General features: G+C 46.6%; 1 protein-coding gene across 6 annotated transcripts in view; it reads left to right on the forward strand.

Annotated features, from left to right (window-relative positions):
* The window catches only part of HECTD4 (HECT domain E3 ubiquitin protein ligase 4), a 118,546-nt gene that overhangs the window by 75,449 nt on the left and 17,544 nt on the right, over window positions 1-25,553 (forward strand). For 3 of the 6 annotated variants that reach the window (XM_083453545.1, XM_083453546.1, XM_083453547.1), the window contains exons 37-62: window positions 553-742; window positions 827-908; window positions 1,145-1,347; window positions 2,614-2,749; window positions 3,143-3,325; window positions 4,283-4,453; window positions 5,180-5,349; window positions 6,626-6,741; window positions 8,145-8,248; window positions 8,448-8,630; window positions 8,772-8,920; window positions 9,898-9,977; window positions 10,080-10,243; window positions 11,275-11,512; window positions 13,025-13,161; window positions 13,973-14,099; window positions 14,804-14,941; window positions 15,560-15,696; window positions 15,807-15,967; window positions 17,237-17,418; window positions 17,619-17,824; window positions 18,973-19,103; window positions 19,434-19,639; window positions 20,013-20,192; window positions 21,051-22,354; window positions 24,595-24,802. In XM_083453545.1, the coding sequence (XP_083309671.1) occupies window positions 553-742; window positions 827-908; window positions 1,145-1,347; window positions 2,614-2,749; window positions 3,143-3,325; window positions 4,283-4,453; window positions 5,180-5,349; window positions 6,626-6,741; window positions 8,145-8,248; window positions 8,448-8,630; window positions 8,772-8,920; window positions 9,898-9,977; window positions 10,080-10,243; window positions 11,275-11,512; window positions 13,025-13,161; window positions 13,973-14,099; window positions 14,804-14,941; window positions 15,560-15,696; window positions 15,807-15,967; window positions 17,237-17,418; window positions 17,619-17,824; window positions 18,973-19,103; window positions 19,434-19,639; window positions 20,013-20,192; window positions 21,051-22,354; window positions 24,595-24,802 (5,286 nt within the window). The remainder of the gene's footprint in view (window positions 1-552; window positions 743-826; window positions 909-1,144; window positions 1,348-2,613; window positions 2,750-3,142; window positions 3,326-4,282; window positions 4,454-5,179; window positions 5,350-6,625; window positions 6,742-8,144; window positions 8,249-8,447; window positions 8,631-8,771; window positions 8,921-9,897; window positions 9,978-10,079; window positions 10,244-11,274; window positions 11,513-13,024; window positions 13,162-13,972; window positions 14,100-14,803; window positions 14,942-15,559; window positions 15,697-15,806; window positions 15,968-17,236; window positions 17,419-17,618; window positions 17,825-18,972; window positions 19,104-19,433; window positions 19,640-20,012; window positions 20,193-21,050; window positions 22,355-24,594; window positions 24,803-25,553) is intronic. The other 3 variants (XM_083453548.1, XM_083453549.1, XM_083453550.1) reach the window with 1 other exon arrangement.

Here is a 25,553-nt window from a genome sequence, read left to right on the forward strand (position 1 = left end):
GTGCTTCGCAAAACGAATTTCCTATGGGCTTGCTTTGCAAGATGAAAATGTCTTGAGAGTTGCTGCGATTTTTTTTCCGCTCCCCACCCCCTTTTTCTAAGGCACTAAGATGCTAATAGCCTTTTAGCAGCTAATCCGCTAATCCCATAAGCCTTTAATAGCCGCTAATCCGCTAATGGGGTTGCTTCGCAAGACGAAAAAACCGCTAGACGAAGAGACTCACGGAACGGATTCTTTTTGTCTTGCGAGGCACCACTGTATTACAGTCCAAGCAGGACTCTACCATCACGTTTTGCTGCATATGCATATCTATAGACCAAGCCTACACCCTTTGGAATCAGTGTGAGACCTTTTCCCCCAAACTGACCTTTGGAAGCCGGAGATACTTCAGGATTAGGACAATAGATGGTCTCATCGTTGTAGCTAGGAGTTATGTGATTATCTGGCCCATTCCTGTAGCTTGGTGTAGGGCAAACTATGAATTGAATTAAATTTCTTAGGTATAGAATGTGTTTGCAGCTATTGCTTAAAGCTTGTTTTCCTCACTTGCAGGATGTCAGACGGTTCTTTCTCCAACTGCTTCTGAACCTGATACTTCATTGACAAAAGCCAGCCCAAAAGGTTCCCTTAAAGGAGACAAAGATCCAGGAGAAGAGAGTGAGGCTGTGGATGGCAAACTTTCCATTTTTATACATAAGCGGGAAGACCAGTCATCTCATGAAGTGCTTCAGCCATTGCTGAGGTAATTTGAGCTCTGTAGAACGCAGTTAAGAAATCTGGATGCCGCAGCCAACATTTATTCTGTGTTTTATCCTTCCCTTTGCAGTAGCTCAGAAGGTCGGCCATTTCGCCTTGGAACAGGAGCCAATATGGAGAAGGTGGTTAAGATGGATCGAGATATGACCAAAGTAAGGGCAAAATAAATTAATTGTGTGAATAGCTTAATCTGCTTTCCAAGAGTGAAAATAATAATTACAATTTTTCCCCCAGCAAGAAGATGAGGCTTGCCAATTGATGCTTTTGTAGTTAGCCTGCAGGACTAGAAAAAGAGGGATTTCTAGGGATAGTTAGCCTTAGGGTAAATGGCATTGGCCCGTGCATTCCGAATACTGTGTGAGTTGCAAAAGAGCTGTTTCTTTTTCAGAGTGGTTGCTGCGAAGTGATCACGGAGGAAGCAGCTGCTGCTTTGCGGAAGGCCACCAAGTGGGCACAGTCCGGATTGATCGTGAGCGTGGGGCCACCGGTAGAAACGGTCAGTCCCGAAAGCACTAGTGGCCTGTCAACTGGGGACAAAAAGAAAACAGCACAAATCTCCATTTGCAGGGAGCGGAACTCAGAGCTTGCCAGGTACAGAATCTCTGCTGGTGTCCAGAATACCCTGATGTAGAGTGGAAGTGGACTGTACTCTTCTACCCTAGGTTTAAGTGGGGACAGGCATATATCTATGTTGCTTAGAGATGGTCACAAAAAGGTGGGCATAGGACCTTTCTACTCTCCCTGTTTGCTCAAACTCTCCTAGGGAGAAACTTAAATATTCTTGTAAGTTCTCCAAACTAGTTGTAAGCACATCCCATTTCTGCATTTTCTCAAAAGCGCATGCTGTGGCTGATTTCGTCTTATGGCTTTATCAGCTGCTGAGTCACTAAACAAGGAATTTCTCACCTTCTTTATCCACTAATGAGACCTCTCCCATTCTGTTTATCAACTTACAAGGTTTTTCTCCTCTTCATTTTTTCCCAAGCACCAAGGTCTCATACACAGTCATTTTCTTTGTAAGTCAAAGGTCTTAACAGCCATAATCTCGGCCACACAATTGGTTTGTCTAATCAAAGGTCGGGGTGCGCTCCTGTTGCTCGGTCCCAGCGCCTGCCAACCTAGCAGTTCGAAAGCACCCCTGGGTGCAAGTAGATAAATAGGGACTGCTTACTAGCGGGAAGGTAAACGGCGTTTCCGTGTGCTGCTCTGGTGCTGGTTCGCCGGAGCAGCTTCGTCACGCTGGCCACGTGACCCGGAAGTGTCTGCGGACAGCGCTGGCTCCCAGCCTCTAGAGTGAGATGAGCGCACAACCCTAGAGGCTGTCAAGACTGGCCCGTACGGGCAGGGGTACCTTTACCTTTAATCAAGGTCACTCTGACCCCTAGTTAGCTTCCCTGTGGACCAGAGGTAGGAAACCTCTTTCAGGCTGTGTGGGCCACAATCCGTTGTGGGCAATCTTCCAGAGGCTGCATCCCAGTGGTGGTCTTGCCTTTGTACAGTGCCTCATACTCTAGCCACGCAAAAGTTGAAGGTTTCTGATTTGCTTTATGTTTCTGACATGCACACCCATGTTCCCATCCTTTATCCAGGAAAGCGTTATCACAGTTCAAGGACACTCTCCTGCCAGAAAAAGGCAACGGAGGGGCTAATGGAGTATGGCTGGTAAAATGTGGGGCCAGGCAGAGAGGCCTTGAGGGTTCTGCTTGAGGTTCTGCTGCAGGCAAAGATGACATGGAGTCAGATCTTTCCACTACTGTCATCCACTTGGTTTCACCCGCACTTGCTAATCAAAGAGTTATTTGGGCCTGACGGGGGTGGATTAGCAATTTACAGCCCACCATTCATTTTTCTCAACAGAACCGACCCTGTGAGGCCCTTCATAAGTGGCCATGTAGCAAACAGCATGGCGGCAGAGGTGATTGCTTTGCTCCACAGCTTGCTCATGGCACCAGAATCCAATGCAGCTCAGATATGGACAACCACAGCTGAAAAAGTAAGTCAGGGAAGGATCCTTAGCTTCTTGGGTGTGAACATGAAAGTTGGGGAGTCGCTTGCCCAAACTGCAACACGAGCTTCTTCTGTAAACATAAAAAGTCACCTAGAATTCAGTCAGAAGACAGCAATTATGCAAAGGTAGGGCCTACCACAAAATATTGGCGTGAATCCAGTATCAAGGATACTAAAAGTTGACAAAGGCCGAAATTGACCAGTTCTCCACACCCCTGTCTTTGTTTTCCATTTGCTTTTCCTAGCCAAGCCCCTTTATAGAAAAATAAAAGCTTATATCAAGAACAAACTTAGTTGGTCTCTAAAGTGCTACTGGACAATTTTATTTATATATGAAAAATAATATCTTTTTTGGTATATTTCTCCCATACTCCTTCAGGTCCTTTCGCGTGCTCTGATGTATATTCCTCAGCTGGGAAAATATGCAGAAAGCATCCTGGAGAATGGCAGCAGCAGCGGAAGGAAACTCGCCAAGCTTCAAAGGATCGCTCGCCAGGCAGTCGCTGCTCTTTGCGCTCTTGGTGGCTTCAAAGAGACGATCAAAATTGGCTCTGAAGTGCAGGTGACTGGCCGTGCGCCCTTTAATTCCTCACCCCACCCTCTGTTCTGCAAATCAGTGGCAAAGCTTCTGTCTGAGGATATAAAACCAGTGGTGTAGCGTGGGGGGTGCAGGGGGGGCCGGCCGCACCGGGCGCAACATCTGGGGAGGCGCGCTCGCACTCGCAGCTCTCTGCCCCTACCTGGCTCACTCACTCTCTCTCACTGCAGTGCTGGCTGTGCGAATCCGATCCGAGCCGCCGGGTTGCCGCCCACTGTGGAGGGGTGTGCGGTGCGGTGCGGAGAGAGAGCGAGGGACTATATGGGGGAGGGACAGTGCAGCGGGGGGGGGGGGCGCAAATTACTTGCCTTGCCCCGGGTGCTGACAACCCATGCTACGCCACTGTATAAAACACTGCCATTCTTTCTGTTATGGCTGCCATGTTTCTCTGTGCAGCGTGCTAGGTTTATTACCGTATTTTTCGCCCTATAGGACACACTTTTTCCCCTCCAAAAATGAAGGGGAAATATGTGTGCGTCCTATGGGGCGAATGCAGGCTTTCACTGAAGCCTGGAGAGCGAGAGGGGTCGGTGCGCACCGACCCCTCTCGCTCTCCAGGCTTCAGGAAGCTATCCGCAAGCCGTGGGAGAGCTGTGCGACTTCACGCAGTTCTCCCACGGCTAGCGGAGAGCTTGCCTGCACCCAGAAGCTTGGGGCGGCTGCGCTCAGCACGCCCCAGGCTTCCGGCTTCGCACAGCTCTCCGCTAGACGTGGGAGAGCTGTGCGAAGCCCCGCACCGGGGGGGGGGAATAATTTTTTTTTTCTTCATTCCCCCCCCCAAAAAAAACTAGGTGCGTCCTATGGGCCGGTGCGTCCTATGGGGCGAAAAATATGGTACTTCATCCATAGCAGTGAATTATTTATAGCCCCAGATCAGTCTAACCTTCATTCCTGACTGTTCCCTCTTTCTCTTTTCAATAGGTTTTGGGTAGGGGAATAGCAGGAAGCATTGGAGTGGTGGCATCTATTAATGAACAGGAAGGTATAGCAACGGTCAAATTTCCGCCTACCAGTATAGACTGTAGAAAGACCTCCCAAGCATCAGACATTTTAACTATTCCATTATCTAGGCTCTGTGTTCCAAGATCAGAGGTAAGGTCATTTTAAAATCCAACGCTGAGCGTAATACTTCAACCGTGTAAATAAGCCGGCAAAAGTTGCTGGCCTGCAGTTTTATTTTACTACCCTGCTATAGAGCCCAGTAGCTTCAACAGAAGCCTTCTCATCTGTGGCTACCATGGGAACATAGGAAACTAGCCTCAGTTAGTTGTGGTTAGGTAATTGCATCATACCAAGTGGGCTGGGAGAGAAGGGAGAGGCTTCCCTTCCTCTGTCCAGCACAGAACCCGTGTGGGATGCTGGAGATGGGACAGAGATGCATTCGTTTTCTGCTAGCCCTCTTACTTCCCTGCATGAGATTATTTGTCACATGTAGCTACTGGGTGAGTTGTTGCATGCAAGGCTATAGGACTGAATTGTCAAATTCAAGCTGCAGTTTAAAATCTGAGCAGTTTTTTAGAGGGGGCACTTCATGAGCGGGTTGTTGTTGTTGTTTTGAAAAGCTGACATGGGGCAGTTTGGGCATTCTGTAAGGTAGGAAGTTTGAAAGTTTTGTTCCAGTGATATATAATGGAAATCATTGAGATTTTGGGGCTAATTTGCCATTTTCTTCTTGGTTTGTTACTTTTTAAACCGTGCAGTGTGTTTTTGTGATGATGTAATAATGAGGCTATATAACTCCAAGGAATTCCCTCATTTCCCAGAAACTAACAACTTGAATTTAACTTTTTACCGTGCCCCCTCCTCCACCACCACCAGGCATTGCCTCTCCATAAACTGTCCATTACTGAGAAGGTAGTACAGGCAGTCCAGTCCATGTTGCTTCCTCAGGAGGGAAGTCTCTCTATTCATACCTCACTTCCTGCAACAGGAGATGGCTCAACTCCAGTAATGGCAGTGGTCCGACTCCTTGCTGAAATTAGAACCAGGTGAGTGGTGGCGGTTCTGGCAGTGGTTGAGCTATGGCTGGGAGGCAGGTACCACAAAGGGCTGGGTGCTTTGCTAGGTGGGTTGAAACTATAGGGTTGCCATATTTTGAAGAGCAGAAGAGAGGACATAAATGCAGGCTTCTGCTTTTAACTATGGATCACTATGACGCCTCTACCCATGAAAAAGAGGACATGTCCTGGAAAAAGAGGGCTTATGGCACCTCAGAAGTGAAGTGGATACGGGGTGAAGACAGATAGAGAAGACAGAGCTCATGGTGAATCTGATGAGCTTCACTTTGCCTATTTATTATTAAAAGTGTAAAATGAACACTTAGTAATTGATTCATTACTTTATTAATTGTAAGTTCCTTGGGATAGACATTTGCCTAGAAAGCAGCCTAAAATATTTTAAATTTTATATAGAATATTATAGCAAAGACGGGCAAAACTGCTCCATGCAAGAGAAATCTTTGGCGACATTGCAGAGGGCAGCCCGTCAGTATTATGGATAGGAGGCTTCTGATTCAAACTTGTAGAACCAGATTTTTTGGAGCTCTGGCCTAGAGAGCAAAAGGGCATCTCAGCTGTGCACCGCAAGTGCACTTCCAGATCACTCACTGCTCTACATTATGTCTGTCTTTGCCCTTTATTCAGCAAAGATATCCACTGGCTACAGTGCATGGCTATACTGAAAGGACTTGTGCCACTTTCAGGCAACCTGAACATTTATCCTGATTTGTTTGCATAAAGTTTGCAAGGAGGGTCTATGATAACAACTGTATACAGGCAATGACTGATTTACGTGTGTCCAACTGACGTTTGACAGCGCACACTCGCAACGTGGCAACCTGGAGGTTGCCGGAAAAGGAGGCAGGGCATATCAGGGTGGGGTAGGCTTATGCTCCCTCTGCTGATGTACGCGGAGGTCAGGAATATTTTCCCTGGCCTAATCGGTTGTTGCCTGTGTTGAGCATTCATTCTGATTTGTTTGCAGGAAGGTTTTATTACATTGCGTCAACTATTGTTATCTCATGCTTTCTATTGCCTTTTCCCACCACTTTCTTTATCACAAAAAGCCCAGTGAGACCTAATGAACAACGAAAACCAGTAGTCCTAACTAGCAGGCAAGGGATTATTTTCCCCAAGACGCTTGTTTCTGCCAGCAACACAGAAGGGATCTGCCAGCAATGCAATCTGTGTAATCTCGTGCATGTTCTAGCAGGATTTTTCAATCCTTGTTGTCCTTTTTGTCTCCTCCTCTGCCCTGTCTCCCAAGAGCATGCCTGGTGATGGCACAGTTGCTGGAGGATAGCTCCTTCTGTGAAGAATTCATCCAGCAGTGTCCAGCTGCTGTGGAAGTCCTTAACCTCGTTGCCCAGGAATGCAGCCCTGGTAGGAACTCAGTCTTACTTAATGCAGCAATGAGCTTGGCCCATATTTAAGATACAGTGTGTGTTTTTGCTGTGGCTTGCGCCCACAGTTTGATTGAAATAAGGTTGGCAACTAGGTTTGACCAGTCTGGAGCAGGGCAAGTGGCTACATCCTCACCCCAGAAGTGGTCCTACTTACTTACTTACTTACATCTGACAGCTGTGCGATTTGTTCTGAAGGGAGAAAAAAAGGATGCCAGACAGCAAGCATTTCTCAGTTTCTCTTTCCTACAGCCAGATGGAGCTTAAAGGGTTCACTTTACCCCCCTGAAGAGCATGATAGCCCAACTAGCTGCCATCTCGAAGCCAGTTTGAGTCCATAAGCTACCAGTAGCTCACTGCTGAAAGAAGTTATTAGTCATCTACTGGGACTGGGACACGGGTGGCTCTGTGGGTTAAACCACAGAGCCTAGGACCTGCCAATCAGAAGGTCGGTGGTTTGAATCCCCGCAACGGGGTGAGCTCCCGTTGCTCGGTCCCTACTCCTGCCAACCTAGGAGTTTGAAAGCACGTCAAAGTGCAAGTAGATAAATAGGTACCGCTCTGGCGGGAAGGTAAATGGCATTTCCATGCGCTGCTCTGGTTCGCCAGAAGCGGCTTAGTCATGCTGGCCACATGACCCGGAAGCTGCACGCTGGCTCCCTCGGCCAATAAAGTGAGAGGAGCACCGCAACCCCAGAGTCAGCCACGACTGGACCTAATGGTCAGGGGTCCCTTTACCTTTACCATCTACTGCGAAAGGGGCAGAAGTATAATCTAACTGGGGAGTCCATGTTGTATATTGGCTGGAGTATCAGCCTTGAAGCTCGATGGTCTTGGCTCAGTTTCTTACTGAGAGGTTGTGAAGGTGAAATGGAGTTTTTGGTACAACCCACGTTTGCCATCCTGAGCTCCTTGAAGGAAGGGCAGGGTTAAACTAATACAGTGGTATCTCAGTTTGCAAACTTAATCTGTTCTGGAAGTCCGTTCTTAAACCAAAACCGTTCTTCAACCGAGGCGCACTTTCCCTGATGAGGCCTCCTGCCGCTGGTGCCCTTCCACTGTTCGACTTCTGTTCTTAGACCGAGGTAAAGTTCACAAACCGGGACACTAATTCCGGTTTTGTGGAGCTTGTAAACTGAATAGTTTGTAAACAGGGCTGTTCTTAAACTGAGGTACCACTGTATGAATAGACAGCTGAAACAACATGCCACAATCTGACTTCGCTAGTTAGCAAGTCTTTTGCTAATTCTACCTTGGAGGTCTTTGAGATCACACTCAGAGGTTAAAAATATGGTTTAGGAGGACTCCGTGAAGTGAATGGCCCCGTTCTCATCTTAAGGTCTGACTGGCACATTGTTGCTGGCTTTGTTTGTAATCTTCTAGGGGAGCGGCTCCTTGTTGTAGAAGTGCAGTGTGAAAGGTTAAGGATGCTGTATCGTGACAGCGCTCGGCCCCCACCGCCACCTCTCCAGGCAGACCGAAGGCAGGTAAATATATAAGCAGAGGCTTAGCCTGCCTCCTCCTTGAACTGTTTTGGTGCCTGAAGAAAGCAGATGATGAGCTAGTATTACAGCATTAAATGCCCAATTGCATATCTGTTCATGAATGTCTCCTGCTAAGTGTGCTTTGGAGTTTGCAGGCAAAAAAACCAGTTTACACATTGCAGTTATGTATAATTAAATGCAGGCCCTTCTCTTCTTGGTTCAGCCCAAGGAAGTCACCTGGAATCCTTCTAGGGTCTTCCCACCTGTGCGAGCCTGTATGTTCTCCTCACATCTTACAGCCGTGACTTTCCTTGCGGATCCCAGTGCCGGTGGAGGGCTGCCTCGTGGCACCTTCATTTACGCCACATCACCAGTTCCGGTACAGGTGAGAATTCGTGATGGGTATAGTTGCCTCTTCACCTGTGTTCAAGCATGCACAAATACTGATTCAGAAGGTGCTGGGGAGTGCCTTTTATTCTGGGTTAATCCCTGGGTGGTCGTGTGTGTGCTTTGTTCCTTTCTCCAGGCACCATCCTTCTATTGGGAGATTGAGATAGTGTCCTACGGAGATACAGATGATGACACAGGGCCCATTGTTTCATTTGGCTTTGCCACGGAAGCAGAAAAGCGTGATGGAGCGTGGACCAACCCCGTGGGCACCTGCCTCTTCCACAAGTAGGTTGCAAACTGTATCAGTATCTGGTGTCGGATATCTTAAGGAACTCATGATCAGGCAACCTTTATTTCTGTTGTGAGGGTGCCAGAATGAGACCAGCGAGGTGGGTGTTGGTGTTCTGTGTAAATTCCTTCCGTAATTTTCCCCTGGTATTGAGCTTAAGCCCATTTACATCCGTTTACATTTGTATGCCCTTTGATGCTCCACAAAAGGTCTGATTGTTTTTTGCTATCTCAGTATGGTAACAACTGGGATGCAGGTGGCTCTGTGGGTTAAACCACAGAGCCTACGGCTTGCTGATCAGAAGGTCAGCGGTTCGAATCCCCGCGACGGGGTGAGCTCCCGTTGCTCAGTCGCTGCTCCTGCCAACCTAGCAGTTCGAAAGCACGTCAAAAGTGCAAGTAGATAAATAGGTACTGCTCCGGCGGGAAGGTAAACAGTGTTTCCGTGCGCTGCTCTGGTTTGCCAGAAGCGGCTTAGTCATGCTGGCCACATGACCCGGAAGCTGTACGTTGGCTCCCTCGGCCAGTAAAGCGAGATGAGTGCCACAACCCCAGTGTCGGCCATGACTGGACCTAATGGTCAGGGGTCCCTTTACCTTTACGGTATTGAAGAAGAAGAAGAAGAAGAGTTTGGATTTGATATTCAGCCTTTCACTCCCTTTAAGGAGTCTCAAAGCGGCTAACATTCTCCTTTCCCTTCCTCCCCCACAACAAACACTCTGTGAGGTGAGTGGGGCTGAGAGACTGTGACTGGCCCAAGGTCACCCAGCAGCTGCATGTGGAGGAGCGGAGACGCGAACCCGGTTACCCAGATTACGTGACTACCGCTCTTAACCACTACACCACACTGGCTTGTTGAGCATGGGCTTGTTGAAGTTTACTTTTAGGGACTTAATACTCCTAGTGCTCAAGTGAAATATTAAGTGAATTGTTTCTCCAGCTAATGCTTCACCCCTTTCTTCACATGGTTTCAGCAACGGAAGGGCTGTTCATTACAACGGTTCCAGTTTGCTGCAGTGGAAAAGTGTGAGACTGGATGTGACCCTCTCTCCTGGTATGTCGGCTATGCTTAACCCGCAAGCATCTTATGAGAGCCACATCAGGAGTGGCAGAGAGAGACAACCTTTTTCCTTTTAACCCTTTTCTTTCCCCCTAGGTGATGTTGCAGGCATTGGCTGGGAAAGGGCTGAAGGCACCCCTCCTCCTCCAGGGCAGCCAGCCAAAGGCCGGGTGTATTTTACATACTGCGGACTGCGGTTGGGGCCATACCTGGAGGATGTGTCTGGGGGAATGTGGCCTGTCGTCCACATCCAGAAGAAGGCAGGTTAAACACCCTCTGTATCTCCCAGCTAGAGTTCAGCAGAGCTTGGCCCCAGATCCTATTCTTAAATCCAGCCCTTTGAACACGTGGAGCAAAAATTATGGCAAAACCCCCTGTTCTTGTGCAAAGTACCTTTCTCTGTTTCTCTATTATGTAATCATAACCAGCCCACACACATCTAAGGGAAGAAATGAAATGTTTTTATACATCTTGTTGTATTTTAGGTTGTTTTCACCTTGTTTTTGATGTTCACTTTTGAAAGTTGTTTTTTAGTTCTGTTTTGAAAATAATAATAATAATAATAATAATAATACAATAACAACAGCAATAACGAAAAATAATCCAATTCCCCATACTCTCTGACAATTGCTCATGTTTGCTGGGGTTGATGGGAGTTGGAGCCAGATAACGTCTGAATGGCACCACATTGGCTACCCCTATCCTGGTACTGATGTGTTTGTTCTGTAGAGAAAAATTCTTTTTGTGGTTAGAGAGATCTATAAAGAAGTTTCCATAAGGCTTGGCGTTGGATTCCCAGCAACAGATTCAGGAGCTTGCCCCTTTTAACCTGGCTCTTCAGATCTTCCTTTCTTAGACGGACTACTGCTTTAGTAGCTTGCTTTAATGCCCTCTCTTGGCTTCATCTGAATCTCTCCTTGTTACTTTATATGCATTATTAAAATTATTTAATTGTATCCTGATTTAGGCGTCCAGCAGAATTGAGAAGCTGGCTAGAAATAACCCAAATAATTAGATATAGAGTTCAATATTCAATATTATTAATAGCACAGTGGAGTATCTTTTCATGTTTCCTTTTCTAATACTATTTTCATTTTTGGACAACAACTGCATTATTAGTAATACCATTTTAAAAAAAATGCTTCTTGGGTTATTGTGCAACAGAAACCGTAGTTCTCAGAAGTATTTAGTAAGCCCAACACAACCCTGTGTTGCCAGAGTACAGCAAAGAGCGTAAGACTGAAAGCGGTCCCAAGTTGACCCCTTCTGCTTTGCTTCCGTCCCCTTGCAGAACACCAAAGTCCGAGCCAATTTTGGGTCTCGTCAGTTTGCCTACGCAGAAGGCCAAGCTCACCGAAACGCCGCCGACCTCTGCATCGACCTCGCAGAAGAAATAAGTGCCAACTTTGAAGCATTGCCTTTTGCCATGGCTTCCGATAGCGATAACGATGCAGGCACCAGCACCGCCTCCGACCCAGGGACTCATGGGCCGCCTTGCCGGATTGCCGCTGTGGCCACAGCTCAGCAACGTAAGGAGAGCAGCTCCCCTCTAGTAGCAAAACAGACTAGGCGTGCCAGTGGAGGGTGACTGGAGCTCTGACAGCAACTGACATTTAAGTGCATGCAACTCTAGTACCTCGGGTTACATACGCTTCAGGTTACATACGCTTCAGGTTACAGACTCTGCTAACCCAGAAATATTACCTCGGGTTAAGAACTTTGCTTCAGGATGAGAACAGAAATCGCGTGGCGGGAGCGGGAGGCCCCATTAGCTAAAGTGGTGCTTCAGGTTAAGAACAGTTTCAGGTTAAGAACGGACCTCCGGAATGAATTAAGTAATTAACCCGAGGTACCACTCTATTATTATTACTATTACTTCTTGAATTTGGAAAGGAATCAAAAACTTTTTCTTATTAGTTTTTATGATGGCCCTAGAAGGAAGGCCATGAACATTCTGCCTTTGCAAATGAGGATCTGAAATGCGGGGCGTAGCTACTATATTTCTATAAGAAGAATTTTCAGATCTGTAGCAGAGAAACCCACAGTTCCTTAGAGGTTGGCATGGTAGTTTAAAACTGGTTGCAATTGTGCAGAATAGCCTCATATTTTATCTGAGTTGGAGCAGGGAGTTGAACCCAAGGCCAACTCCAGTGCCCCATTTGCAGAAGTGAGCTGATTATTCCAGTTATACCAGTTTCAATGTTACAAGGTATATTAGCCATTCCTAAACTGTAATCTAGAGTCAGTTTACTCCTGATCCTCCGTTGATTCCACCCAGTGTTGTAAAAGTCACACACTTGATGTTGTTCCTTTCAGAGCTTTGCTTCTGGCAGCCTGCAGAGTGTTACCTTCCAGGTGGCTTTTCTCTCCTATCGTGGTTCTAACCCACCTTTTGAGAATCACTTAGATCATTGGCAATCAAAATGATATTTCCCCCTTAGCCAGTAGGGAGAAGCTTGTAGTTCAGTGACAGAACACAGACTATGCATGCAGAATGTCTCAGATTTCTGGTAAAATAGTGCTGCCATAGGTCTGGATTTTCCTGGATTTCAAAGGCAGTAATGAACGTCTGGGGGGAATTTCCAAAATGTGGCGCTTTGTCATCAAAAAGTCACATTTTTGGAGGTGTCTTCTTAAAAGAAAGCTCAACAACTTTTGGAGTGTTTTTACTGTTTGAAATATGGCAACCCTAGGTAAGAAAAGAGACTAGTTGGATCAGACCAAAGGCTTATCTTGTCCATCATCCTATTTTCCAAAGGAGATGCCTTAGCAAAACTGGGAAGTCTTTTCCTTCCCCAAGACGCTGGAGAGATGCTGTCAGCCAGAGTCAGCAACACTGGGGCAGATCTGCCAATTAGCCTGATTCCACGTAGGGCAGCTTCACATGTTTCTATCCGTTTGCAGCCTCCCATTGTTGCGACAAAAGCACTATCAGGAAGCTTTCCTCTAAACTAAGGGTCATGTTGCATTCATCAAATTTGTTGATTGGCACAACTCTCTCTCTCCCTCCCCCCCCCCCCCGACTTCTTGATTGATTACAGAATATGACAGTGACACTTCTTGCCATTATAAGATGGAACTCAGCTATGAAAACTTCATCACATCGGGCCCTGAGCCTCACCCTCCTCCTATTGCAGATGATGAAAGCGATGACGAAGACGATGATGACATCCCAAGGGTAAGCAGAATATAATGGGGGTTCTTACATGCTCAGCTGCTTTTTATTTCAGACTTTCAACATTAACAATAACAAATTTCAACTCACTTGCTTCTGGGTGTTCTGACATCTTTTGTAGACCTCTCAAGCTGGTTGTCCATATCCATGCAATCTGTACTGGATCTCATATGCGCATCTCCTTGACAGCATCACATGGTTCTATGCTAAGCAGGTTCCAGATACTACCCAAATGATGGATTGAAAATAACATGAACAAACCTAGTAGCTTAGGAAGGAAGAGTTTGTCAGGGCAGTCTCCACCTGATACTTTGTCTGTCTGCCCACCAGTTCCCACATTTACAGATTATCATCAGTGTAGCTGCCAGCTGCCTCACTTAAGTGGATTCCCTCAACTCCTCAGCTTCAATTAGCATCGCCTTTCTTTCTTCGCTTGTCTTCTTATTGATGCTTCCTGCACTCACCCCATAACAGAATTCTGTATTTTTCTGCAAATCTATAGATCCCTCCACCCTTTTCTAAATGCCATGATTCCACACAAGGAGGGATCAGATCAAAACTTGGATGTACTGTAGATACTCCGGTTTTTCAACACTGCAGATTGCATGATGTTCATTTTCTTGGATTTTTATGTGTGTGTGTTGAGAGGTGGGAGGCATACCTCTGGGTTAATGAAGATGTTTTGCATTTAAAAGCTCTCAGTCTTTTTTAGACCTCTTGAGAGCTGCTGCTTGTCGTGATAAATATTCCGTGGCTGGGTGGACTGATGTCCCTCCCTCAGTCTGACATGGACATGCTTGGCTTCCCTTGGCAGGAGGATCACTATGCCTTGCTAGTGAAAGCCTGGGAGACCAAAGTATTCCCTACAATTAGAAGGCGGTTCCGCAATGAAGCAGAGAGGAAGTCTGGCTTGGATCAAATTAAAGGAGCTTTGCAGCTGGGTAAGTCCACCAGAAGTATTTCGCTTCTGAATTTAGCACCAATTTCCTTTTTTAAAAAAATAATATTTATTAAAAGTTTTATAGTTACAGGGAAAAAAAGTATAAGAAAAAAAAGCAATAAAGAATTAACAAACAATACATCAAGAATAGAAAGAAAAAACAATACATCAAATCAACAAGAAAAAACAAAAACATTTAAAAACACATCCAATTTCCGTATCTTTATCTTTCATTTACTTATTTCCTCGACTTCCTCACACCTCCCTTTTTTGTATTCTAGTTCAAATTAGCTAATTCAGCAAATCCTTTCCCTCTTTCTCAATTTTTGTTCTATAATTTATCTTAACACAGTCTAACTTTAAATTTTCCACTTTAGCCCATTAACAATCAGTTTTTGCTTAATTCTTTATAACATTTCTGCTAAAACCATATAGTTTCATTCCAGTATTCTTTGAATTTAGCACCAATTTCCAGGCCTCTTTGTTAATACCCACACTGGCAAACCTTTGCTCTTGTGCTTATTCCTCTGCTTCAATACAAAGCTAGATACTCATAAAAGGTTTTCCACATTTGCTAGAGATTCTGGCCTGTAGTGACCTGCTCATTCAGCCATTGGCTGAGAGGTCTCACTCCCAGTGATCCAAACTGCTAGCCTTCGAGCTGTTCCATAGGCTTGCATAATTGAAGGATGGTCTTTGTTTCAGGAATGGTTGATATAGCCCGGCAAACAGTGGAATTCCTCTATGAGGAAAACGGGGGCATCCCTCGAGACCTGTACCTTCCCACAATTGAGGATATCAAAGACGAAGCCAATAAGTTCACCATTGATAAAGTTCGGAAAGGTACGTTTTGGGAGGGGGTTGGTCTTTGACCTCACTTCTCCCTGGGTTAGATTAAGGGTGGATGCAGGGCCTCGCCTTGGATGGCTCCAAACAGAATGAGTGAGCCACCTCCGCTGAGAAGCAGGCAAAGGTCTCCTTGGGATGGGTGTGCTGCAGTTACTCATTCACCCACCCGCATCAGCACAACCACCGTTTTGAGGCTGCAGCCATGAAATGTTGGGCGTGGAGGTGTGAACACCCACACACTGTTCCTATAGACTAACGGAGCAGAAGGAATTTAGCTGCCATCATAGTTGGAGCTAAGTCAGAGGCCCTGCATCTCATTACCGTGATCCTGTGCTGCTTTCTTGTAGGCCTTGATGCCTTACAAACACAATATGACAAGAAGACATGGCAGCCAGAGCTGACTTGCTTTATGATAACCACAAACAACAGGCCACAGATTGGGGGGTGTACAAGTCCTTATCTACGTCTCACACATTTCTAGCTTGGGATGGTCTGTATAGGCCAGACGTAGGAGCAGCTGCTAGCTTTAGCAAGGGGGCCGCCTCCTTGAGAAGGCCCAGCTTCAACTTACCAAAGATCACAATGTTAAGACCACCTTTCTTTTGGTTTCAGGTCTCACCGTCGTCACCCGCTGCCCAGATAGTAACAATGTGGCCACAAATGCCGTAGGAACAGCCCTGCCTAAGTTTGCTATCCGTGGGATGTTGAAGACATTTGGGCTCCACGGAGTCGTTCTGGACGTTGATTCGGCAAGTGGAAGCTATGTTTAAGCTTGGGTGGGGTGGCTCTGGCGTTTTGGCTACTGTAGCCCATCACAAAGGCGCAGAGTTGTCAGGTGAAAAACATTTTGTCATTTCAGGTGAATGAGCTTGTTCAGGTAGAGACTTATCTCAGGAGCGAAGGTGTCTTGGTCAGATACTGGTACCCTATTGATATGCTTGAACGACCACCTGCTGGCTATAGGAGGACTGCAACAAATGGCCTGGTCTCTCTGGACAATACAAACATTCAGATTCACAGGTAAATTAAGATCAAAGCATTGGGGAGGGAGCGTGCACCTGAGACCGTTATCCTTGCAGCTACATCCAGGGTCTTTCTGCTGCGGTCCAAGAGGTGTAAAGGTAAAGGTACCCCTGCCCGTACGGGCCAGTCTTGACAGACTCTAGGGTTGTGCGCTCATCTCACTCTAGAGGCCGGGAGCCAGCGCTGTCCGCAGACACTTCCGGGTCATGTGGCCAGCGTGACAAAGCTGCTCTGGTGAGCCAGCACCAGCACAGCACACGAAAATGCCGTTTACCTTCCCGCTATAAAGCGGTACCTATTTATCTACTTGCACTTAGGGGTGCTTTCAAACTGCTAGGTGGGCAGGACCTGGGCCCGAAAGACGGGAGCTCACCCCGCCGCGGGGATTCGAACCGCCGACCATGCGATCGGCAAGCCCTAGGCGCTGAGGTTTTACCCACAGCGCCACCCGCGTCCCTCTCCAAGACGTGTAGCTTTGTGTAATAAAATATTTTCTGACATCTAAAAGAAAACCTGACAGTGTTTATGAAGGACCTTCTTCACCAAAGTTCAACTAACGTTCTGATAATGGTTATTTTCCATTTTTATAGAATCTATGTGATTCTTTTTTAATTTCGCCACTTAACAGTTGTTAATTTCTGTTCATTCTTTTATTAATTTAGGTTTAGTTGGTAGTTTTACTCACAAGTCTTCCTGTAACCTGTCCTATTCAGCTGGAGAGGTTTGCCCTTCACTGCCACAGATAGTAAAGGAACAACTATTTCTCAGGAATGAACGCTACACTTTGTCCCTAGATGCTGTTGTAGTGCTGTTTGCTGTTTCTTGGTGCAGCCAAAGCAAGCTGTGTTGCAGTGCCATCTAGTGAAAGAATATAAGCAGCACCACACATATTTAGAATACAGTTGAAGGGAAGAGGGGGAAAGTACACACATTTTTCAGTCCTAAGGGATTGCTAATGCCCTAATACAGCTTATCAGACGCAGAGAGATGGCAGTGACAGCTGGTGACCACTAGACCTGGTGGGACTGCTGGGGGTCAGGGGCCCAATGAACCCCACGGGGGTGGCTAAGCTTTGTTTTTCTCCCATTCTTCCCTTGCAAAGCTACTATAGGAACTTAAGCCCTGCAATTTTACAAATAGGACCCAGCTAAACTGAAAAACATCTTACTTTGGTTCGGCAGGTTCAGGGACAAAATATTGTGTGTGTACAGAGGTGTTTTTTTAAGACCCTTGAACTATGTGTTTTCTTTATCTCTCTTTTTACAGAGAACTTTTACGATGTGAAGCTGCACTCGCTAGGCTGTACTGCCGCATGGCTCTTCTAAATATTTTTGCCCCTAAATCTCCTCACATGTTTACTCACCTGTTTCACATCCCTGCCATTCGGGACATCACTCTAGAACACCTCCAGCTGCTATCCAATCAGCTTCTGGCACCACCTCTTCCTGGTAAAATGGGACTTTTTAAAGCAAATAGTACAGTAGTTTTAACCATATTCATAAATGAGATAGTGTGCACATTTGTTTATTCGTTTAATCAATTCAGTCTTTGTAGCTGTTGAGATCAGTTTGTTCTTGTAATATGATGAAGAGAAAATGGCTATCCAAAGATGAGTGAGTTGAGCCATGTCTCCTTTTTCACTTGACAGATGGAACGATCAGCTCCAGCTCTATCCTCCTGGCCCAGTCCCTCCAGCACTGCATACATTCCCAGAACTGCTCAGCCACAGACCTCTTCTACCAAGGCAGTTCCCAAACAGTCCAGGAGTGGCTCACAGTTGCTATTGCTCGAACCCTCCATCAGGGAGAGGAGAGTCTGCTCGATCTGACAAAACAGATCTGTTCCTTCTTGCAGGTAAGTCCCCCCCCTCCAATATCACATTTTAATTTACAGTCGTACCTTGGATCTCAAACACCTTGGCTCCCAAACAAATAGACTCCCGAATGATTGAAACCTGGAAGTGAGTGTTTCGGTTTTCGAACGATTTTTGGAAGCTGAACGTCCAGCGTGGCTTCTGCAGCTTTTGATTGGCTGCAGGAGCTTCCTGCAGCCAATCAGAAGCCGCGCTTTGGTTTCTGAATGTTTTGGAAGTCGAACGGACTTCTGGAACAGATTCTGATCGACTTCCAAGATACGTCTCTATTATAGTTTCATAAAAAGCATTCTCAAAGCTATTCAGGCTTTTCTTTCTTTGATTAAAATGCCCATTCGCCATCTTGAAATATATTATATGTTGTATTTATATTAGATCAGAGGAGGCTCTGAAGTAGGTCAGAGCACAAGAGCTCCAGTGCTGGAGGCATTGTGCCTCTGAATACCAGCTGCTGGACATCACAAATGAGGAGAGCAGTACTGTTTGGCCACTGTGAGAACAAGGTGCTGGACTAGAAGGGCTTTCTTAGACTCCTTCCTTATCCATAGGAGAAAAGAGCTGCTGGAGAGGGAAACACCTTCATCTAGCCAGCCCCTTCCCTTTGAGAAAAGGTCAGGTGATGCTGGAGTCCCTGGCAGGATTGTGCTTTCTGGCTCTTGCTTGTTCCCCTTGTTGGTGAACTCTAAGGAAGGGGCTGCCTTTTCAGCTCCTCTGTAGCTGAATATTTTCTAAATATTCTAAATATTTTTGCCCCTAAATCTCCTCACATGTTTACTCACCTGTTTCACATCCCTGCCATTCGGGACATCACTCTAGAACACCTCCAGCTGCTATCCAATCAGCTACAGAGGAGCTGAAAAGGCAGCCCCTTCCTTAGAGTACACCAACAAGGGGAACAAGCAAGAGCCAGAAAGCACAATCCTGCCAGGGACTCCAGCATCACCCGACCTCCTCTGTAGCTTAAGAAGGTGGCATCTTCTGACTCCATGTTTTTGAGATATAGGGTCTCTCCAGATCAGCTCCAAGCTAGCTAGCCTAGCTCAGCATCAATTTAATTTAGAAATGGTAGAATGGATGGCTGTGTCTCCAACCTCTGGTTTATAACTGTTTAAAAAACTCTGCTTTTCAGAATGCTCCCGAACAGTTCCCATCTGAAGAGTTTCCCATTTCTGAATCCAAAGTCAACATGGACGTGAATTTCCCTGGCGCAGCCTTTATAGTTGTGTCCTGTAAGGAAAGTCAGTCTGGATTCCGCAAAGAGTAAGTCGCTGCGAGCAAAGAGAATGAGGGTGGAGGGAAACCGGCTTTAAAAATCTACCTGCCCACCAAAGAATTCCAAAATACTGATTTTCCCTCCCCCAAGCCACACCATGGTTACAGAAAGGGGAAAGTGTATATCATGATAATGACAGTATCTTGTACAATGTCACTAGCGATACAGTCCTGTTGCCTTACAGAGCAACGCAGGTGACATGATAAATCCCTGCCCCCAAGGAGCTTTCAAAGGCATTGAAGATGAGACTACTGGGTCTGTTTTCTTAAAAGCTTCTTGTGCTGCACCCTTAGCAAACCTTCCTTTTTGTTTTGTAGCTCCTCGCTTTATAAGGCTCCCTGGGCTCGGATTCTTGTTTATGGCCTTGGTCACAAAGTGAAGAGGAGTGGCCAGTTGAACCTCATTGAGGCTGTGTGCTACCCTCGAGATGCTTCTCCAACCAACACAGGCTTGACGCCACCCCCCACAACCAATCAGTATCCTTCCGTCATCATATCCACAGACAAGGTCCACATCAAACTTGGTAAGATTTAAAATGCACACACAAAAGCATCTTTGGAATAGGGATTGATAGCTGCAGCAGTAGATGATAACTGCATGTCATGAATAGAGGCTGGAGCAATATTGTTCAGGATCTGAGATACTAGCTTGAGAGATCTTAATTTACCCAAGAGCTATTCTCGTCATGTTATAATTGATTTTTAAAACCCCACTCTTTTAACCTTTCCTTTGAGATTTCTGGAGGTACACATTGCTCAAGGATTTTTCCTTGGGGAAGCTAAAGGGGTGGGGGCTGATTTTTCTTTACCACAAGTCTCCTTTTTAATAATGCATATAACACCATTGCTGAAAGCGAACTTCAGCGGCTACTCTTCTTTCTGTGGGTCTCATTCAAGGAGTGTCACCGCCTCCCGGAGCTGTGCTCATCCTGCACTCCCTTCCCCTGGAATTTCCCCTGGCGATGGCATTTGCAGAGCAGCTGCTGACCTGGAAACTCGAGAATGGAGACGGAAAATCTGAAGAGGAGCTGGACACAATCCCTGCCTCAGTTCTCTTGCAAGTGGTGGAAATCCTTGGTGAGAATGGAGCTCCTTGTTGTACACAAACAACCACGGGTGGGGAAATAGAATAATGTTTTGGAAACGACAGTGTCAAAACAGCCCCAATGCCATGAGCTTAAAAAAACATTAAGACAGCCCTTCCAATGTGCCACCCTGTGGCCACCTCCCTTCTGGGCTGCACAGAGTTAAAAGCCCCAGCTGGATGCAGCAGAGATCTGATATGTACATTGCTAGTGGATTTCCTTCCTTCCTTCCTTCCTTCCTTCCTTCCTTCCTTCCTTCCTTCCTTCCTTCTTTCCTCTCTCTCTCTTCTCCCATCCCCTTGCCCGCTTTTTGGTAATGATAAAGGTGAATAAGGAGAATTAGCAGCTTGCAGGATTTAGGATTCCAGTTCTGGTGAATAGGCTTTGGTCAATTTCAGTGCTCTGTTAAAGAGACCCAATTCCCGCCACCCAGAAACCTACACTATGCAACAGAAATCCATGGCTCTGGGGAGGCACAACACTAGCTATGTCCTCTAACATGGCATCTTTTGAGCTCTGGGGAGGCCCAGAGTCTCTGCTCCTGCTTTTCCTTGGTAACAATAAGACTTTTGGTTTTTCTATGCATGCAGGTTGGAGGCGAGCACTCTTGACATGGCTAGCTAAGGATGGGATGCTGTCTTCACAGCTTCCGCATAAGCTGCAGCAAAAGAGCATATTTCATTTTAGGCTGCTAATCTTTAAACTTACTTATAAATAGGAGTACATTCTGCTGTAAATGCCGTAACCCCCATTGAGTTTTCTTTTTTTACAGTCAAGTCGTGTATACATTTTATGAAATAAGTAAATAAATAAAAAAACCTGACTCCCCATTCTGTTTGCACATTTCTAGGGAATTTCCTGTGGACAATCAACATGGCAGCCTGTGTGAAGGAACTACTCTTTCATCTCCTAGCCGAATTGCTTCGCAAAATTCATGGGCTAGAGCAGAAGAAGAACCCAGCAGGGTTGTCCTCCTCCATTGCGCTTCAGCTCAACCCTTGCCTGGCCATGCTGATGGCTCTCCAGTCAGAACTGCACAGGTTGTACGATGAAGAAACCCAAAACTGGGCATCTGGAAATGCTTGTGGCGGATCTGGGGTTGGAGGAGCCGACCAGGGGAGATTTTCCACTTACTTTCATGCTCTGATGGAGGTCTGCCTGGCCGTGGCAGAAGTAACCTTGCCGATCAACATGAGCATCACAGCCAATGTGATGTCCTCAACCAGCGGCCCAAATCTAAGCGATTCTTCCTCCTCCTCTTCATCGTCTCCTGGGCAGACCCCGCAGAGCCCAAGCCTCCTGTCAAAGAGGAAAAAGGTTAAAATGAAGCGAGAGAAGACAACATCTTCAGGGAAGCGGACTTCATCCCGAGCTGCTGAAACGGACACCGCTCTGTTGAGCATCGGCGGGAGCAAGCCAGAGGACATGTTGTGGTTCCATCGGGCGCTCACCTTGCTGATAATCCTCAGGCATCTAACAAAGAAGGATCCCCAGGGGCTGGGCGTGACCAATGATGCCGTGGCCGATGCTTGCCAGGCCTTGGTTGGGACAACTGCTCACAGCCGCTTGCTGGTGATTTCGGGGATCCCCACCCACTTGGAGGAAGGCACTGTGCGGAGCGCCATCCGCAAGGCCTGCAATGCCCACGGCGGTGTCTTCAAAGATGAGATCTACATTCCAGTCCAGGAGGAGGAGCCTAAGAAAACCAAGGACAAAGCGGAGGGAGGGGAATGTAAGACCGAGATGGACAAGCCTGTGGTCTCCAGCAGCGTGGACAGCTTGGACATCAGCAGCTCCAGCAGCGTCACACCTGCCATGAGCATCAGTGCCTCTGCTTCCACCAGCCAAGCCTCTCTTTGTAGCTCCCAGGGGATCTCGCGGACCATTAGCGATATCTCTGTAGACCAGTTTCAAGCTGGCCTGGAGATGGTCATTCCGCCTGGGTTGCTGGAGCCACATGTGGTTTCCAGCCAGGAGAGTTTAGACCTTTCACTCTGCAGCACTGGGAGTCTGGGCAGCCTGGGGAGTCTCGGGGAGCAGCTCGACAATGTGGAAACTGCATCGGTGTCGGATGTCGGGTCTATGTACACTGTTACTTCTCTGGACAGCCAGCCGGTCCCCTCGAGGCCCATCAAGGGCTTTGCAGTTGTGGAGGTACCGTATTTTTTGCACCATAACACTCACTTTTTTCCTCCTAGAAAGTAAGGGGAAATGTCTGTGCGTGTTATGGAGCGAGTGCCTACGGATGGCGGGGGGATCTGCTGCAGTTGTGAGCAGAGGATCCATGGTTCCCCTTCCTTCCCTCCTCCGTGGCTTGCTTTGAAACAGCAAAGCGGGAGAAGAGCCGCTGATCACATAGCATGTCAGATCACATAGCATGTCCATGGCTACAGCTTGCACCAAAAAAACCACGCACCCACTGTTGCCTGGGGCCGCAGTGGTGCAAAAACGTGGTTACAAAGCATGGATCCGCATGGATCCTCAGGATTTTTGCATTGGGCTACCTCAAACTCACCATCAGATCACATGTCTGTGGCCACAGCATGAACCACAAAAATCATACATCCGCTGTTTCGTTTAGAATATTTTTTTTCTTGTTTTCCTCCTCTAAAAACTATGTGCGTGTTATGGTCGGGTGTGTGTTATAGAGCGAAAAATACGGTAATTGTTTTCCGCAGAAGAGGATGTAGCGGTAGGGGAGCCAACCCTTTAAGGTAGCCTTACTAGCCCTTGGAGACCTGCCCTGTTCTTCTTTATCAGCTTCCACTGCCCTCTTATGTGTCACCTAGGGCAAGGATTCCCACTTTTTTAAAGGTGGTCTCCATGAGAGTGAGGAAACAGCCAGCCGAATTCCATATATATTGGTGTTATCGCCAGGTTTCTCCCTGTCACTGCAAGATAGATCTCGGCAGGAAGGATGTGTCTCCTCTGCTTATACATGATGGGTATTCTTAACATGACAGACAAGGGATAGCATAATTGCACCACAGCAGGTTGATCTGGATAGGATAGGCTGATCGTACAATTAGTTGTAACTTTGGTACCTCTTAGTGTGGAGTGCAAGTTACCTCTTAGTGTGGAGAGCTGACAAGGATGTGCTTGAGGCAGCTTGAATTAAAAGATTATTGGAAAATCTGTTTGCTTCCTATGATGAACCTGCTTCCTGCACTCTGCAGTTGTCAAGATTGTTCCATGCAGCAGGGAGGGAAAGGAGACGTACAGTGGTGCCCCGCAAGACGAATGCCTCGCAAGACGGAAACCCCGCTAGACGAAAGGGTTTTCCGTTTTGGAGGTGCTTCACAGGACGAATTTGCTATGGGCTTGCTTCGCAAGACGAAAATGTCTTGCGATTCCTGGGGGTTTTTTCCGCTCCCCACCCCCTTTTTCTAAGGCACTAAGCTGCTAATAGCCTTTTAGCAGCTAATCCGCTAATCCCTTAAGCCTTTAATAGCCGCTAAACCGCTAATAGCGCTAATCCGCTAATGGGCTTGCTTCGCAAGACGAAAAAACCGCTAGACGAAGAGACTCACGGAACGGATTCTTTTCGTCTTGTGAGGCACCACTGTACATCCATTTCTCTTGAGTCACAACAAACCGCATCGCATTTGGAGGCTTTGCATGTATGTCAGACAAAACAGCAAAGAGACTCTATGATTCCGTAAAGATTAATTTGTCCTACTATGAAAAAGCTGAGGATGGAAGAGCGTGCAGTTCATGAGTGTATCTGTTTAACTAAGTTTCTGCCTTACGAAAGAAGCTCAGGCTACAATGAATTAGCCTATAAGGTGCCACAGAACTCTTTGCTGTGTTTTCATGCAGCCACCTAACATGATGTGAGGATGGGCCATGGCCAGACTTTGGTTCATCTCAGTGGATCCTAGGCCTGGCTAAAAAGTAATAATGGTGGCCCTCCTGGCTTGTAAGATGAGGTATATTTCAATGCAAAAGATATTACTATATTGGTACCCAGCCATCTTAAAATGGACTGTGGTGATGCAGCAGTTTAATTTCATTTGCATGGTATTCTTATTCTTATTTATTATTAACAAATTTCTTACCAGCACTTTACCATAAAGTCAAATTGCAGATTACATCACTGTAAAAATACAACATTAAATTAGATTAAAACAATTTGCAGTTGGGTGAGTCCTAAAATATATAATAGGTTCTTCATCTTGTTTTGGTTTTGGTTTTGTTTTTTTTTTTTGCAGAATTTGGGATTTGGAGGAGGCAGAGCAGATTGATTATGTCAGAAGTGAGTGGGAAAGGGTAGGGGAGAATGTAAAGCAGGTCAAGAATTCAGAGTCATAAGATCAAAAGAAGCATTAGCCATTGATTGAAAAGAACTCATTTACCTTCATAATTTACCTGGATTGTGTGTTTGTTGAAAATAGATACGATCCCGGGCCAAGATAGAAAAGATCCGAGCCAGCTTATTTAACAGCAGCGATTTGATTGGCTTGTCGAGTCTGGATGGAGAGGATGAGCTCATGGAAATGTCGACGGAGGAGATTTTAACTGTCTCAACTGTGAATCAGAGTTTGTTTGATACACAAGGGAGCCCTGCACTTGAAGACTATTTCAATGACAAGACCATCAAAGGTGTGTGTTCAGTTATGTTTTGAAAGCACTTTGCACTCGTGCTATGTGTCTTATGCGTGTCTGAGAAACAGACCTACATTTCATTTCATTGGGGTTTGTGCAAGAGAAAAGGTTTTGCTGCCATTGTGAAGTGAGCCAGGTTCAAGGCACTGCCGGAGTTCAGTTATCCAGACCGTTAAGCTGCAGCCCGATGTTAGGCTACAAGTCCCCTCTCCCCTAACCTTTGCCCACGCTGGCCAAGACTGATGGGAATTGAAGCCCAATGCCACAGTCTTTCACAAGAGATACAAGAAGCCCACGTTTTCTGGCAGCGATTAATGAATTGTAAAGTTAAAGGTACCCCTGCCCGTACGGGCCAGTCTTGACAGACTCTAGGGTTGTGCGCCCATCTCACTCAAGAGGCCGGGGGCCAGCGCTGTCCGCAGACACTTCCGGGTCACGTGGCCAGCGTGACATCGCTGCTGTGGCGAGCCAGAGCCGCACACGGAACGCCGTTTACCTTCCCGCTAGTAAGCGGTCCCTATTTAACTACTTGCACCCGGGAGTGCTTTCGAACTGCTAGGTTGGCAGGTGCTGGGACCGAGCAACGGGAGCGCACCCCGCCGCGGGGATTCGAACCGCCGACCTTTCGATCGGCAAGCCCTAGGCGCTGAGGCTTTTACCCACAGCGCCAACCGCGTCCCGATTAACGAATTGAACACCCATTAAATAGTGCTCAGGCCTAGTTCTAAAAAGATGGGTTTAAGTGTTG

The sequence above is a fragment of the Podarcis tiliguerta genome (assembly GCF_965153285.1).
Source record: "Podarcis tiliguerta genome assembly, chromosome: 8".
NCBI classification, from domain to species: domain Eukaryota; kingdom Metazoa; phylum Chordata; class Lepidosauria; order Squamata; family Lacertidae; genus Podarcis; species Podarcis tiliguerta.